General features: G+C 34.5%; 1 protein-coding gene across 2 annotated transcripts in view; it reads right to left on the bottom strand.

Annotated features, from left to right (window-relative positions):
* The window catches only part of LOC6044003 (teneurin-a), a 318915-nt gene extending 302900 nt beyond the window's left edge, over positions 1 to 16015 (bottom strand). For both annotated transcript variants that reach the window (XM_038249800.1, XM_038249801.1), the window contains exons 1-5: positions 15747 to 16015; positions 15553 to 15690; positions 15250 to 15497; positions 14820 to 14999; positions 14677 to 14758 (exon numbers count right to left, since the gene is read on the bottom strand). In XM_038249800.1, the coding sequence (XP_038105728.1) occupies positions 14677 to 14758; positions 14820 to 14999; positions 15250 to 15394 (407 nt within the window). In that variant the 5' untranslated portion in view covers positions 15395 to 15497; positions 15553 to 15690; positions 15747 to 16015. The remainder of the gene's footprint in view (positions 1 to 14676; positions 14759 to 14819; positions 15000 to 15249; positions 15498 to 15552; positions 15691 to 15746) is intronic.
* Positions 16016 to 18154: the final 2139 nt, after the last annotated feature.

The following is an 18154-nucleotide window of genomic DNA, read 5'->3' as shown; positions in this document are numbered from 1 at the left end:
TTGCGACTGACTGCGACAGCACTACCTTGGAACACTGAAATGTTTGGTTGACTTTCCAGAAAGAGTGCATATGACTTGAAAAAGAAAAGGGCGCTTCAAAATTGAGTCAAGAAATTGGTGAAACTTGGTGCAAGCCCTTTTATGGTCAAAAATATCGTTTAACTTGAATATTTTTCCTTAAAAAATAAATAAATTTAAGCAAACAGCTGAGTAGATGTCATCTACTCAAATCTACCCATAAGCACACCCCTGTTCAATTTTTTTTTCAGCCATAAGGGCGCCTCCAGTCAAATTTTCATATTCAGAATATCAATACATTTTTTAAGTCGTAGGGCGCCTCCAGTCAAATTTTCATATTGAGAATTTCAATACATTTTTTAAGTCGTAGGGCGCCTCCAGTCAAATTTTCATATTGAGAATTTCAATACATTTTTTTAAGTCGTAGGGGCGCCTCCAGCCAAATTTTCATATTGAGAATTTTAATACAATTTTTTAAATCCTAGGGGCGCCTTCAGACAAACTTAATTTAAAAAATATCGCTCCTCGACTTGGCGACTTTGCGACTGACTGCGACAGCACTACCTTGGAACACTGAAATGTTTGGTTGACTTTCCAGAAAGAGTGCATATGACTTGAAAAAAAGAGCGCTTCAAAATTGAGTCAAGAAATTGGTGAAACTTGGTGCAAGCCCTTTATGGTTAAAAATATCGTTTAACTTGAATATTTTTCCTTAAAAATAAATAAATTTAAGCAAACAGCTAAGTAGATGTCATCTACTCAAATCTACCCATAAGCACACCCCTGTTCAATTTTTTTTTCAGCCATAAGGGCGCCTCCAGTCAAATTTTCATATTCAGAATATCAATACATTTTTTTAAGTCGTAGGGGCGCCTCCAGTCAAATTTTCATATTGAGAATTTCAATACATTTTTTTAAGTCGTAGGGGCGCCTCCAGTCAAATTTTCATATTGAGAATTTCAATACATTTTTTTAAGTCGTAGGGGCGCCTCCAGCCAAATTTTCATATTGAGAATTTCAATACAATTTTTTAAGTCGTAGGGGCGCCTCCAGTCAAATTTTCATATTGAGAATTTCAATACATTTTTTTATGTCGTAGGGGCGCCTCCAGTCAAATTTTCATATTGAGAATTTTAATACAATTTTTTAAATCCTAGGGGCGTCTTCAGACAAACTTAATTTAAAAAATATCGCTCCTCGACTTGGCGACTTTGCGACTGACTGCGACAGCACTACCTTGGAACACTGAAATGTTTGGTTGACTTTCCAGAAAGAGTGCATATGACTTGAAAAAAAGAAAAGGGCGCTTCAAAATTGAGTCAAGAAATTGGTGAAACTTGGTGCAAGCCCTTTTATGGTCAAAAATATCGTTTAACTTGAATATTTTTCCTTAAAAATAAATAAATTTAAGAAACAGCTGAGTAGATGTCATCTACTCAAATCTACCCATAAGCACACCCCTGTTCAATTTTTTTCAGCCATAAGGGCGCCTCCAGTCAAATTTTCATATTCAGAATATCAATACATTTTTTAAGTCGTAGGGGCGCCTCCAGTCAAATTTTCATATTGAGAATTTCAATACATTTTTTTAAGTCGTAGGGGCGCCTCCAGTCGAATTTTCATATTGAGAATTTCAATACATTTTTTTAAGTCGTAGGGGCGCCTCCAGTCAAATTTTCATATTCAGAATATCAATACATTTTTTAAGTCGTAGGGCGCCTCCAGTCAAATTTTCATATTGAGAATTTCAATACATTTTTTAAGTCGTAGGGCGCCTCCAGTCAAATTTTCATATTGAGAATTTTAATACAATTTTTAAATCCTAGGGCGTCTTCAGACAAACTTAATTTAAAAATATCGCTCCTCGACTTGGCGACTTTGCGACTGACTGCGACAGCACTACCTTGGAACACTGAAATGTTTGGTTGACTTTCCAGAAAGAGTGCATATGACTTGAAAAAAGAAAAGGGCGCTTCAAAATTGAGTCAAGAAATTGGTGAAACTTGGTGCAAGCCCTTTATGGTCAAAAATATCGTTTAACTTGAATATTTTTCCTTAAAAATAAATAAATTTAAGCAAACAGCTGAGTAGATGTCATCTACTCAAATCTACCCATAAGCACACCCTGTTCAATTTTTTTTTCAGCCATAAGGGCGCCTCCAGTCAAATTTTCATATTCAGAATATCAATACATTTTTTTAAGTCGTAGGGGCGCCTCCAGTCAAATTTTCATATTGAGAATTTCAATACATTTTTTTAAGTCGTAGGGGCGCCTCCAGTCAAATTTTCATATTGAGAATTTCAATACATTTTTTTAAGTCGTAGGGGCGCCTCCAGTCAAATTTTCATATTGAGAATTTCAATACATTTTTTTAAGTCGTAGGGGCGCCTCCAGTCAAATTTTCATATTGAGAATTTTAATAATTTTTTAAATCCTAGGGCGCCTTCAGACAAACTTAATTTAAAAATATCGCTCCTCGACTTGGCGACTTTGCGACTGACTGCGACAGCACTACCTTGGAACACTGAAATGTTTGGTTGACTTTCCAGAAAGAGTGCATATGACTTGAAAAAAAGAGCGCTTCAAAATTGAGTCAAGAAATTGGTGAAACTTGGTGCAAGCCCTTTATGGTTAAAAATATCGTTTAACTTGAATATTTTTCCTTAAAAATAAATAAATTTAAGAAACAGCTGAGTAGATGTCATCTACTCAAATCTACCCATAAGCACACCCTGTTCAATTTTTTTCAGCCATAAGGGCGCCTCCAGTCAAATTTTCATATTCAGAATATCAATACATTTTTTAAGTCGTAGGGGCGCCTCCAGTCAAATTTTCATATTGAGAATTTCAATACATTTTTTTAAGTCGTAGGGGCGCCTCCAGTCAAATTTTCATATTGAGAATTTCAATACATTTTTAAGTCGTAGGGGCGCCTCCAGCCAAATTTTCATATTGAGAATTTCAATACAATTTTTAAGTCGTAGGGGCGCCTCCAGTCAAATTTTCATATTGAGAATTTCAATACATTTTTTATGTCGTAGGGGCGCCTCCAGTCAAATTTTCATATTGAGAATTTTAATACAATTTTTAAATCCTAGGGCGTCTTCAGACAAACTTAATTTAAAAAATATCGCTCCTCGACTTGGCGACTTTGCGACTGACTGCGACAGCACTACCTTGGAACACTGAAATGTTTGGTTGACTTTCCAGAAAGAGTGCATATGACTTGAAAAAAAGAAAAGGGCGCTTCAAAATTGAGTCAAGAAATTGGTGAAACTTGGTGCAAGCCCTTTTATGGTCAAAAATATCGTTTAACTTGAATATTTTTCCTTAAAAAATAAATAAATTTAAGCAAACAGCTGAGTAGATGTCATCTACTCAAATCTACCCATAAGCACACCCCTGTTCAATTTTTTTTTCAGCCATAAGGGCGCCTCCAGTCAAATTTTCATATTGAGAATTTCAATACATTTTTTTAAGTCGTAGGGGCGCCTCCAGTCAAATTTTCATATTGAGAATTTCAATACATTTTTTTAAGTCGTAGGGGCGCCTCCAGTCAAATTTTCATATTGAGAATTTCAATACATTTTTTTAAGTCGTAGGGGCGCCTCCAGTCAAATTTTCATATTGAGAATTTCAATACATTTTTTTAAGTCGTAGGGGCGCCTCCAGTCAAATTTTCATATTGAGAATTTTAATACAATTTTTTAAATCCTAGGGGCGCCTTCAGACAAACTTAATTTAAAAAATATCGCTCCTCGACTTGGCGACTTTGCGACTGACTGCGACAGCACTACCTTGGAACACTGAAATGTTTGGTTGACTTTCCAGAAAGAGTGCATATGACTTGAAAAAAAAAAGAGCGCTTCAAAATTGAGTCAAGAAATTGGTGAAACTTGGTGCAAGCCCTTTTATGGTTAAAAATATCGTTTAACTTGAATATTTTTCCTTAAAAAATAAATAAATTTAAGCAAACAGCTGAGTAGATGTCATCTACTCAAATCTACCCATAAGCACACCCCTGTTCAATTTTTTTTTCAGCCATAAGGGCGCCTCCAGTCAAATTTTCATATTCAGAATATCAATACATTTTTTAAGTCGTAGGCGCCTCCAGTCAAATTTTCATATTGAGAATTTCAATACATTTTTTTAAGTCGTAGGGGCGCCTCCAGTCAAATTTTCATATTGAGAATTTCAATACATTTTTTTAAGTCGTAGGGGCGCCTCCAGCCAAATTTTCATATTGAGAATTTCAATACAATTTTTTAAGTCGTAGGGGCGCCTCCAGTCAAATTTTCATATTGAGAATTTCAATACATTTTTTTATGTCGTAGGGGCGCCTCCAGTCAAATTTTCATATTGAGAATTTTAATACAATTTTTTAAATCCTAGGGGCGTCTTCAGACAAACTTAATTTAAAAATATCGCTCCTCGACTTGGCGACTTTGCGACTGACTGCGACAGCACTACCTTGGAACACTGAAATGTTTGGTTGACTTTCCAGAAAGAGTGCATATGACTTGAAAAAAGAAAAGGGCGCTTCAAAATTGAGTCAAGAAATTGGTGAAACTTGGTGCAAGCCCTTTATGGTCAAAAATATCGTTTAACTTGAATATTTTTCCTTAAAAATAAATAAATTTAAGAAACAGCTGAGTAGATGTCATCTACTCAAATCTACCCATAAGCACACCCCTGTTCAATTTTTTTCAGCCATAAGGGCGCCTCCAGTCAAATTTTCATATTCAGAATATCAATACATTTTTTAAGTCGTAGGGGCGCCTCCAGTCAAATTTTCATATTGAGAATTTCAATACATTTTTAAGTCGTAGGGGCGCCTCCAGTCAAATTTTCATATTGAGAATTTCAATACATTTTTTAAGTCGTAGGGGCGCCTCCAGTCAAATTTTCATATTGAGAATTTTAATACAATTTTTAAATCCTAGGGCGCCTTCAGACAAACTTAATTTAAAAATATCGCTCCTCGACTTGGCGACTTTGCGACTGACTGCGACAGCACTACCTTGGAACACTGAAATGTTTGGTTGACTTTCCAGAAAGAGTGCATATGACTTGAAAAAAAAAAGAGCGCTTCAAAATTGAGTCAAGAAATTGGTGAAACTTGGTGCAAGCCCTTTTATGGTTAAAAATATCGTTTAACTTGAATATTTTTCCTTAAAAAATAAATAAATTTAAGCAAACAGCTAAGTAGATGTCATCTACTCAAATCTACCCATAAGCACACCCCTGTTCAATTTTTTTTTCAGCCATAAGGGCGCCTCCAGTCAAATTTTCATATTCAGAATATCAATACATTTTTTTAAGTCGTAGGGGCGCCTCCAGTCAAATTTTCATATTGAGAATTTCAATACATTTTTTTAAGTCGTAGGGGCGCCTCCAGTCAAATTTTCATATTGAGAATTTCAATACATTTTTTAAGTCGTAGGGGCGCCTCCAGCCAAATTTTCATATTGAGAATTTCAATACAATTTTTAAGTCGTAGGGCGCCTCCAGTCAAATTTTCATATTGAGAATTTCAATACATTTTTTATGTCGTAGGGGCGCCTCCAGTCAAATTTTCATATTGAGAATTTTAATACAATTTTTTAAATCCTAGGGCGTCTTCAGACAAACTTAATTTAAAAATATCGCTCCTCGACTTGGCGACTTTGCGACTGACTGCGACAGCACTACCTTGGAACACTGAAATGTTTGGTTGACTTTCCAGAAAGAGTGCATATGACTTGAAAAAAAGAAAAGGGCGCTTCAAAATTGAGTCAAGAAATTGGTGAAACTTGGTGCAAGCCCTTTTATGGTCAAAAATATCGTTTAACTTGAATATTTTTCCTTAAAAAATAAATAAATTTAAGCAAACAGCTGAGTAGATGTCATCTACTCAAATCTACCCATAAGCACACCCCTGTTCAATTTTTTTTTCAGCCATAAGGGCGCCTCCAGTCAAATTTTCATATTCAGAATATCAATACATTTTTTTAAGTCGTAGGGGCGCCTCCAGTCAAATTTTCATATTGAGAATTTCAATACATTTTTTTAAGTCGTAGGGGCGCCTCCAGTCGAATTTTCATATTGAGAATTTCAATACATTTTTTTAAGTCGTAGGGGCGCCTCCAGTCAAATTTTCATATTCAGAATATCAATACATTTTTTTAAGTCGTAGGGGCGCCTCCAGTCAAATTTTCATATTGAGAATTTCAATACATTTTTTTAAGTCGTAGGGGCGCCTCCAGTCAAATTTTCATATTGAGAATTTTAATACAATTTTTAAATCCTAGGGCGTCTTCAGACAAACTTAATTTAAAAATATCGCTCCTCGACTTGGCGACTTTGCGACTGACTGCGACAGCACTACCTTGGAACACTGAAATGTTTGGTTGACTTTCCAGAAAGAGTGCATATGACTTGAAAAAGAAAAGGGCGCTTCAAAATTGAGTCAAGAAATTGGTGAAACTTGGTGCAAGCCCTTTATGGTCAAAAATATCGTTTAACTTGAATATTTTTCCTTAAAAATAAATAAATTTAAGCAAACAGCTGAGTAGATGTCATCTACTCAAATCTACCCATAAGCACACCCCTGTTCAATTTTTTTCAGCCATAAGGGCGCCTCCAGTCAAATTTTCATATTCAGAATATCAATACATTTTTAAGTCGTAGGGGCGCCTCCAGTCAAATTTTCATATTGAGAATTTCAATACATTTTTTAAGTCGTAGGGGCGCCTCCAGTCAAATTTTCATATTGAGAATTTCAATACATTTTTTAAGTCGTAGGGCGCCTCCAGTCAAATTTTCATATTGAGAATTTCAATACATTTTTTAAGTCGTAGGGCGCCTCCAGTCAAATTTTCATATTGAGAATTTTAATACAATTTTTAAATCCTAGGGGCGCCTTCAGACAAACTTAATTTAAAAATATCGCTCCTCGACTTGGCGACTTTGCGACTGACTGCGACAGCACTACCTTGGAACACTGAAATGTTTGGTTGACTTTCCAGAAAGAGTGCATATGACTTGAAAAAAAAAAGAGCGCTTCAAAATTGAGTCAAGAAATTGGTGAAACTTGGTGCAAGCCCTTTTATGGTCAAAAATATCGTTTAACTTGAATATTTTTCCTTAAAAAATAAATAAATTTAAGCAAACAGCTGAGTAGATGTCATCTACTCAAATCTACCCATAAGCACACCCCTGTTCAATTTTTTTTTCAGCCATAAGGGCGCCTCCAGTCAAATTTTCATATTCAGAATATCAATACATTTTTTTAAGTCGTAGGGGCGCCTCCAGTCAAATTTTCATATTGAGAATTTCAATACATTTTTTTAAGTCGTAGGGGCGCCTCCAGTCAAATTTTCATATTGAGAATTTCAATACATTTTTTTAAGTCGTAGGGGCGCCTCCAGCCAAATTTTCATATTGAGAATTTTAATACAATTTTTTAAATCCTAGGGGCGCCTTCAGACAAACTTAATTTAAAAAATATCGCTCCTCGACTTGGCGACTTTGCGACTGACTGCGACAGCACTACCTTGGAACACTGAAATGTTTGGTTGACTTTCCAGAAAGAGTGCATATGACTTGAAAAAAAAAAGAGCGCTTCAAAATTGAGTCAAGAAATTGGTGAAACTTGGTGCAAGCCCTTTATGGTTAAAAATATCGTTTAACTTGAATATTTTTCCTTAAAAAATAAATAAATTTAAGCAAACAGCTAAGTAGATGTCATCTACTCAAATCTACCCATAAGCACACCCCTGTTCAATTTTTTTTTCAGCCATAAGGGCGCCTCCAGTCAAATTTTCATATTCAGAATATCAATACATTTTTTTAAGTCGTAGGGGCGCCTCCAGTCAAATTTTCATATTGAGAATTTCAATACATTTTTTTAAGTCGTAGGGGCGCCTCCAGTCAAATTTTCATATTGAGAATTTCAATACATTTTTTTAAGTCGTAGGGGCGCCTCCAGCCAAATTTTCATATTGAGAATTTCAATACAATTTTTTAAGTCGTAGGGGCGCCTCCAGTCAAATTTTCATATTGAGAATTTCAATACATTTTTTATGTCGTAGGGGCGCCTCCAGTCAAATTTTCATATTGAGAATTTTAATACAATTTTTAAATCCTAGGGGCGTCTTCAGACAAACTTAATTTAAAAATATCGCTCCTCGACTTGGCGACTTTGCGACTGACTGCGACAGCACTACCTTGGAACACTGAAATGTTTGGTTGACTTTCCAGAAAGAGTGCATATGACTTGAAAAAAAGAAAAGGGCGCTTCAAAATTGAGTCAAGAAATTGGTGAAACTTGGTGCAAGCCCTTTTATGGTCAAAAATATCGTTTAACTTGAATATTTTTCCTTAAAAATAAATAAATTTAAGAAACAGCTGAGTAGATGTCATCTACTCAAATCTACCCATAAGCACACCCCTGTTCAATTTTTTTCAGCCATAAGGGCGCCTCCAGTCAAATTTTCATATTCAGAATATCAATACATTTTTTTAAGTCGTAGGGGCGCCTCCAGTCAAATTTTCATATTGAGAATTTCAATACATTTTTTTAAGTCGTAGGGGCGCCTCCAGTCGAATTTTCATATTGAGAATTTCAATACATTTTTTTAAGTCGTAGGGGCGCCTCCAGTCAAATTTTCATATTCAGAATATCAATACATTTTTTTAAGTCGTAGGGGCGCCTCCAGTCAAATTTTCATATTGAGAATTTCAATACATTTTTTTAAGTCGTAGGGGCGCCTCCAGTCAAATTTTCATATTGAGAATTTTAATACAATTTTTTAAATCCTAGGGGCGTCTTCAGACAAACTTAATTTAAAAAATATCGCTCCTCGACTTGGCGACTTTGCGACTGACTGCGACAGCACTACCTTGGAACACTGAAATGTTTGGTTGACTTTCCAGAAAGAGTGCATATGACTTGAAAAAAAGAAAAGGGCGCTTCAAAATTGAGTCAAGAAATTGGTGAAACTTGGTGCAAGCCCTTTTATGGTCAAAAATATCGTTTAACTTGAATATTTTTCCTTAAAAAATAAATAAATTTAAGCAAACAGCTGAGTAGATGTCATCTACTCAAATCTACCCATAAGCACACCCCTGTTCAATTTTTTTTTCAGCCATAAGGGCGCCTCCAGTCAAATTTTCATATTCAGAATATCAATACATTTTTTTAAGTCGTAGGGGCGCCTCCAGTCAAATTTTCATATTGAGAATTTCAATACATTTTTTTAAGTCGTAGGGGCGCCTCCAGTCAAATTTTCATATTGAGAATTTCAATACATTTTTTAAGTCGTAGGGGCGCCTCCAGTCAAATTTTCATATTGAGAATTTCAATACATTTTTTTAAGTCGTAGGGGCGCCTCCAGTCAAATTTTCATATTGAGAATTTTAATACAATTTTTTAAATCCTAGGGGCGCCTTCAGACAAACTTAATTTAAAAATATCGCTCCTCGACTTGGCGACTTTGCGACTGACTGCGACAGCACTACCTTGGAACACTGAAATGTTTGGTTGACTTTCCAGAAAGAGTGCATATGACTTGAAAAAAAAAAGAGCGCTTCAAAATTGAGTCAAGAAATTGGTGAAACTTGGTGCAAGCCCTTTTATGGTTAAAAATATCGTTTAACTTGAATATTTTTCCTTAAAAAATAAATAAATTTAAGCAAACAGCTGAGTAGATGTCATCTACTCAAATCTACCCATAAGCACACCCCTGGAAATATGTTATTGGGATGATCGGATTAGTTGTTAAAATAACAAAAATCAATAAAAAAGATTTGTTCGAAGAATAACTTAAACTGTTATTATGTTGTTATTGCAATAACAAACCAATAACACAGAAAGAATCATGAAGGAATAACAAGATTTGTTATTTTGTGCGGAGAGGTGGAGCAGCATAATAACAAAAATGTTATTGAACTGGTATGTCTCCATAAAAAAAGTTATTGTTTTGGTTTATTTGTAATTTGCAAATAAACCTGCAGTTGCCATAACTCCTCTGTACTAGTCAGGGCTGCAGAGTCGGGTACCTCCAAGCGACTTTGAATCCATACTTGAAGACAACTCCGACTCTGGATGCAGGATATGACGTCAACGACGACTTCAGCTCTCTAAAAATACCCGACTTCACAGATTCCGACTCCAAGTAAAAGTTGCTGAAAATTTTCTGAATCTTATGCAGTCTCCGAGGTCTCACTCCAGCTCGAACTTCAACGTCAGCTTCGACTTCCTGGCCCTGTGAAAATAATAACAGTTTTTTGTTATTCGCACTACAAAAATTCTCAATAAATAAATCAATAATCTGTTAGGGAATATAACAAAATTTAAAAAAAATTAACTCTCAAAAGTTAATTTTATCGGATTAATTTTAGGTTGAAACCCCATTTTATGGTGAAATAAATGACCCCGATAAAATTGGTCAAAATTATTTCATAGTTCTAGCCAATTTTAGTAAAATCCCTTAGGAGGTATATCAAATAATAAAAAAAACCAACATTCGAAATTTCAACTTTTTAGAATAGTTTAAGCTTAAGGACCCCATTTCATGGCCAAAACGAAACGAAATCAGACAAAATTATCCCAAAGATCTAAACATATTTAACAAAAGAAAAAATAATAACAGATTGTGTTATGGACACTTAGAAACTTTTCCATTTGTGCGATTTATGGCTTTTTTTCTAAGTCAGTATACCGAACGAATAACAAATTTTGTTATTAGAAGAGTTTTGAAATGTATAACATTTCCTCTTATTAGCGTGTTATTAAACATTTTCAATATTATATCACTTCAATACCAAATTTTGTTATTTTATCAGAAACTGTTATTTTTCTTCTTGAAGTTGAACTTCAGGATAAAATAATAACACTCTTTGTTATTTTAACAGGATTTGTTATTGAATTATTATTAATTTTGTTATTACCGTCTGCCTGGGTTACCGATTTTCAGATATTATCCGAGGCCTTCCAGCAACTCGTCAACATCGTCCGCCAACGTGTCCAACACCAAAATTGGGCCTTCGTTCCGTTGGAGAATTGTTCTTTTTGACGTCGACACTTTTTTGAGGCCGCACTCGAACTGCCTCGGCCACGGCCGGCCTTCGACATGCTGGAGAAGCAAACTCGCGGTTAATCACAATCAATTACGGCGGAAAATTCTTAAATAGGGTATATGGCCCTATTTTGGACCTACTATGCAAAGTGTCAACATATTTCGCATTGTTCTCAGGAACGGTCTAACTAATTTGGCTCGTTTCAGGATTGTTTTGTGCCTTAATTTATGCTTAACAAAGTGTACTATTGAAATTTGGAAATAATTTAACCATTTCATTGTAATAAGCATTTCAAGTAAAACATTTTTGGATGCTTTTTGGACTTATTGAATGTATTTTGGAGAAATCGCTGAACCTATTTTGGACCTACACTCTGATTGGTTGAAATTTTGACAACTTGAATTGCGGCGTGCGGCGGCAACACGCACACTTACAGAAACTCGGTTTGATAAACCAAAGGGCCTATTCACGATTATAATTTGGAAAATATTTATTTCAGAAATTAAAATATTATGATAAAACAATGGATTTGAATTTGAAAACCTGTTTTAATTATATTGAATGGAAACTCGCGCATCTTTAGCAGGTCTCTGTCATGTTTATATTTTGCGTATTCTTACGACCTAGCCGTCATAGCATACTAAGGACAATGCGTACATTTGAAGGGTGACTCGCTGATTCTGGAGACACCGGACGTTGATCCAATGCACACCTTGGGGACAAAATGTACAATCCTAATTCCTTCTGGAATTTGTTTATTGGACCATCTCCTACACACCTGTCTTTATTCCGAGTTAATCCATGATGTCCCCAGACCTGTAGGAACGATTGAACGAAAAGCATAAAAATGCCATAGTAATTTACATGTAAACTTTAAACCGCTGGGGACAGGCCAATTCTCAATCACATGGGCTAATATTTGGCATGAGAGTCTCTATGGGTATCCTCTACAAGGGGAATCTCGGTTTGTCTGATTCTGAGATTTTTTTTGTTTGGATGAAACACCCTATTATACACAAGTTTTAGGTGAAATTGTTGAAAATTCAGAACTTTGCCTGAAATTCTTTGAAATTAGTTTTGTTTATTAAATTATAGTTTTATATTACATGTTTAACTGAATTCAAAGAACGAATCAAAAGTCTTCACATTTTATATGGAATTTGTTTTTTTGAAAATGCCTTTAAATTAGGAGATTTTTTTAAATTATGTTTCAAAAACAAATAATATTTAATAAGACTTATTATTCACAAACTTATTTTACCTTTTCCTAGTACAAGATTGTCTGAAGAATCCGAAAATGCATTCCGTTTTATGATTCAAAATTATGTTCATTGAGAAAATCATGACACTTTGAGAAGATTAAAATAATGCTATTTATCAACATTTTATTAATTATAGTTAACTAACTTTTTAAACCTTTAAAAATCTCATGAAAAGTTCTTCATGAGGTACTTTGAGCACTTCTCTACCACGGTCAGTATGATTCCATACCATTCCGTACGTATTTAATTTGTACTCTTCATTTTGCGGAAAAATCTCAAACCTATCAAAGTCACTCAGATTTACGGTAATCAGATATGTCTCAAATCATAAAATTCATAAAGTTAACATCGCACCTCTTTTGCAAGTTTTTTTTTCGATGAATTTTATTTTTCTAGCTGGTTCAATTGTATTTCTAACATGATTGACACGGTAATTTTTTTTTCCATATGAATATTTTTGCAATACGTCGTAACAGCCATCACGATCTCCGACACTTATCTGATTTTTTTATCTGAATCAAACAAAATTTTGTTTGTTTTCCAGTAAAGAGCATTTAAAAGACAATTCAAAGCATTTTTTATTTATAATTCGTAAATTTATCGAGAACTGATCGAAAAATTGATTTGTTTATAACTAGCGCTTAGAATCTTTTTGAAACTAACTCAAGATTTTTAAATTTAATTCACACGACTTTTCAAAACCACTCGTAAGCAATGTTGACAGCTCCTGTCACGGTGACAGCTGACTATTAAATGAACTAGACCCTTTAGGTTTTTCAATCGTTTCCCCTTCAATTCCAACAGTGTAGCCAGTTTGCATTTTTTGAAGCAACAATTAAAAATATATGCAGCTAAATTAGTGATAATGATGTTACGACAAGAATAAATCAACATCAGTTTAAATTTTGGGATACTTTGCAATCGGTCCTAATAATCATGTAAATCTCTATCATCAATTTGCAATTTTATCGTTTAAAAAACATATTTTCGTTGCTGCTGTTTATCATTTGCTTTTAAAACTTAGATTTCTTTCAAATAATTATAGTAAAGAAATTCAATTCAAAATATTCAATTAAAAATTATCAATTAATTTCAATGAAGTATCGAAATAAATTGATAAACTAAACTGGCAACACCTTGTTATACATGTGTTGGTGATAGCCTTGAACCGACGGCAAAGTAGGTCCAAAACTGATCCAACGCGACTGATTTGAAAAAATATTTTGAATTGAGTTTTTTCGGTAATAGAATAGTTATTTCAATGGTTTAGTGATGAAAACTTAACAGAATTGAATAAACAACAGTTACATGGCTCGGAAACCGGACGAAATTGCTTGGTGTCAGTGCAAAACAAAAAATCATCAAGGTGTCGCGAGCCAAATCTGATAAGCAACGAGGCTGGAATTTTTGGACCTAATCTATGTGCTAGGAAAATGGTAGGAAATACGAATGGCATTGGAAAAAGTGGCTGAAAAGGGGAAATAATAAAAAATGTTAACATTTTTGGAAGAGGCAAGCTACAAAACGATCCTGCTTACACTTTCTGTTGGTTGGATTCAGTGAATTCGTAATTTAAAAGCCTAAACTACCTCGATTAATAAAAATAGGTCCAAAATAGGTACTAGGTCCAAAATAGGGTCATATACCCTAGTAGTTTATGCAACAAGTTGCAAAAAGAGGATTTTTTCAGCACGAGTCGTACATTTTTCCAACGAGGTTCACCGAGTTGGATAAATACGAAGAGTGCTGAAAAAATCAAGTTTTGCAACGAGTTCCATACAACATTTTTTGCAATTCCGAAAAAACACCCATTGAGTGAAATTTTAAGTCAAATTTTCATGTATATTGTCAATAAATCATTTAAATCAAAAAAATGTTGAAAAGTGTTACTTTTCAAAACAAGTGCTGAAAAGTTCAACATTTCAGCACCCATTTCAGTGCTGAAAAGTAGAACTTTTCAGTATTTATTTTGAAAAGTGTTGCTATTCGATTCCGTTATTTTTGGTACAGAAAAGTAGGCTATTTCGTCGTTCAAGAATGACAGGAAAAGTAAGTAGTTTCACGACGGAATTGCAAAAAAACGATAGAGCACTGAGCATTTCACTGATGCTTGCTCTCGTGCGAACACGTTGTTAACTATATTGTATACTGAATTATTCAACTAATAAAAAATGAAATGAATGAAAATATATAAATTGGGCAAACTCAAAATCAAGCAAAACACACGTCAGTGAATGTTTACATTTAATATGAGCTGGATGTCCTGCTTGTTTACACATTCACATTGGCCCATTTTCATTGTTTTAGATACTTAATCTTGAAATGACCACTTACCTGTTGCTTTGCTGGGATCCATTGTAGGTAGGTGATCCTGAAGGATATCCACCATCTTTTGGACTGCTGGAGCGTAAATATTCTGTAGATGAATGATTTTCATATATTTAAAAGTCATTTTCGATTTTGATTAGACGTTTTACCTTGGTGTCCCTGAGGAATGTATTCTTCGTGTGTTTGATCTCCGTTCTTGTCAATTTTCAACACATAGTCTGACTTTTTTCTAATTGACGTGCTGGTTTTGCTGGAAGCACTGTAGAGTGAATGTGCTCGCGGGGGTACTTCTGGAGGGGCAGGATCGGGAGGAGGGATGTCCGGTATATCTGTGACGAACATATTTCAAAATATATTTAACAGATAAAATAGACTTTAAGTTTGATTGTTTGCTGACGATGATAGTTGGTTCCAGACACTAGCCATAAATAATAGAAAAAAGAAGCTAAAACAAAGAAAATGAGTAGTTGTCTGTCAAATGAAACCAAAAAACATTATGTTGTAACATTCAAGCTGCACAATTATTTGGCGCAATCCAAACAGTATGAAGTAGTTATATGATATTGAGTATGACCATACCGGGTTCCATCACATAGTACCGTGGTTCATCTACCATTTTACGACTAGACATTGTATCTCTTGCTTCCCTATCTCGTTCGATATTATTGCTGACGGAAGAAATGGTACTACTAGATGACGTTAACATGGATTGACCAGTCGGCATTAGTCGTCGGTTCAAGGTGTTGTTTCCACTTCTATGGTGTCGAGCCCTCTGCCAAGGGTTCCACCTGATGGAAGCATATTTCTTCCAACTGTGTTTGTCTCGCCTATGAAATTAGTTTTCATTAATTTATTTAACAAAACCAACAAAAAACATTTTACCATTAATTTTGAAATTTGTGGTGTCGATAGAAAATGAAGCTGTAGGTTTTAAATCTTGACCTGTTGGTTGCGAGGACTGCGGAGCTCTATCAAAATTTAGCATGCCGCCGTGGTCAGCGGAATGGCGTGCTCTTGCAGCTATAATGCAAAAAACATCTATATACAAAACAGAACAACTTCAACCTTAAACTTACTAGAAGCAACTTTTTGGTTTTGAGCTATCAACTGGGCTAAGTTTTCATCGACTAAATCATCTTCCTCGCTGCTGCTGTTGTTGTACATGCGACCGTCTTGCCGCCATTCTTCGAAAATCGGACGTGACTGCTCATTGAAGATGTACCCTTTGTTGTTATCCAACATACTGCCTTTGTTGGACATATTTATAGTTGGTTTAAGCCTTAATGGGTGAGTATTTTACTAGATATGAAAGACCTCCATATCTTACCACACGTTAAAGAATAATCTGCAATGAAAAATACAAAAGATAATGATTAAAAATTAGATTGCAACAATAAGATTTTTAACAATAATAAATTTAAAACATAAAAAATACTTTTAAAAAATTACGTTCAAATACAATGAAGCATACAAATTTGGCAGCTGGCCATACACAAATGATAGGGTACGTTAACCATTAGTGGACCCCTTTCCTATAGTGGACCCTCTGAAGCGTTTTTGATGAAAAATTCAATAAAATCACAATTTCAAGCGTGTTGTTGTCTACAAATCTTTTATTTGGCATGTTCAGCATCATTTAAAACAATGTTGACTGACATTGAATCATCCTTTTCACCAAAATAAGTGTTTTAAGTTCGACATCTGAAATCAGCCATGGCCACTAGCATTTTCACAACAAAACAGCATTTATATTTTATTATTGAATTAACTATCCAATCATTTTTGACTGATCATTTAACTTCAGTAAGTCGAAATAATGTAAGTTTAAGGAACTTTACTAAAATAAAGCGAAGAACTGCTCATTTTCGAGCAAAAATTAGGGGGGTCCAATATAGGACAACGAAAATCCAAACTTTTCCAAAAGTGGACCCCTGTAAATTTAACCTTCAAAAATGAAGAAAACGTTGGATTTAAGCAAAAGTTTGTCTTAAACATACAATAAATGCTTGTTGTAATCAACCTAAACGCATATTTTTTTCAATTATGAGTATAAATATAGCTGTTTTCATGTTAAAAGTACCAACAATTCTGAAGCCGTAAGAATTTAAAATTTATCGAAACTATAGTTAATTGTACTTAACTGAAGCATCATAAATGTAGTTTGAAATGATATTTTATAATAATAAATCAATAACAAAACTTTTTTTTAAATAAACGTGTGTGGTTTTATCAGCAACTGTAAAGCAACTGTATTGTTAAGTTTCGGTCCACCATTTATGTAATAAATATGGAAAAATTTGAATCAAAAAAAACATTTTTAAATTTATTTTTATTTTTACAGTAGTTTTTGAAAAGTTTTCTCTGATCTTTTACGGAAATAAATGTGTTTAAATGTCTTTTAGATTTTTCCGTTGTTTAAAGCCAAATTTGTTAACAAAACATATTTTCTTATGATGAAATTCAACAAACACTATGATTTTGGGTCGCATCATCATCTTCTATGATGAATCCTGACCAAACACCCTATCCTACTAACAAGTTTTCAGGTTCCTGGCGCTCGTGGGGTGTAAGCACAGAGTAAATCAGCTGCCCTAGTAGCAACCTGCGCTAACTAACATTCCCGTCCCTTAAAATCGAGGTCTACAAACTGACATGGCGGGCGCCGTTGGTGGCCAATGACTGTTACCTATTCGCAACTGATCTAGCTTTAGCAATCATGGTGTTTTATCTTTTCAGCGCATTCATACATGCTGTTGATAAGGGAAACACCACTAGATCGTCGAAGCCTATAATCAGTAGTGCTGAAAGGATATTACGGTTCTGTTCAGCAACGGAGGGGCAACCATGGGTGATCTCTCATGCTCATGCATGCTCAAAACATATTTTCTTATGATGAAAAGTGAGCAAAATCCATCTTTTATTCGTTATATCTATCATTAGACCTACACCATGCATCAAAACATCCAAAATCGTTTAAATTTGGTATAAAAATAACAGTTTGCCTATAGTGGACCCGGGTCCACAATCGGATTATGGACCCGGGTCCACTATAGGAAAAGGGGTCCATAACAGGCAAAAAAACTTTTTTTTCAAATGGCTATTTTTCTGCTCAAAAATGAATAACTGATGAAACAAATAGTCAAAATTGTTCAAAAGACTTCAGATTTCATTGTTTTGTACAGAGGGTTATGAAAAAGTGCTTAAAATATTAAAAAATTGTAAAAAATGTGTTTCGGCTCTACTAGGGGGTCCACTAATGGTTAAAATACCCTATATGAAAATTCTAAAATCTGTATCTTTTGATGGATTTTTTTTATCGATTTGGTGTCTTCGGCAAAGTTGTAGAATGAAAACAATGATACACAGTAAAATTTTTGTTTAGTGATTTTGAATTTCACTTTTTATCACTTAATCTTAATTTGCAAGAAAACACTATTTTTATTTTTTTCATTTTCTGATATGTTTTGAATCAATACTAATTTAA

The sequence above is a fragment of the Culex quinquefasciatus genome, chromosome 1 (assembly GCF_015732765.1).
Source record: "Culex quinquefasciatus strain JHB chromosome 1, VPISU_Cqui_1.0_pri_paternal, whole genome shotgun sequence".
Lineage (NCBI taxonomy): Eukaryota > Metazoa > Arthropoda > Insecta > Diptera > Culicidae > Culex > Culex quinquefasciatus.
This window is presented reverse-complemented; position numbering and strand designations above follow the sequence as displayed.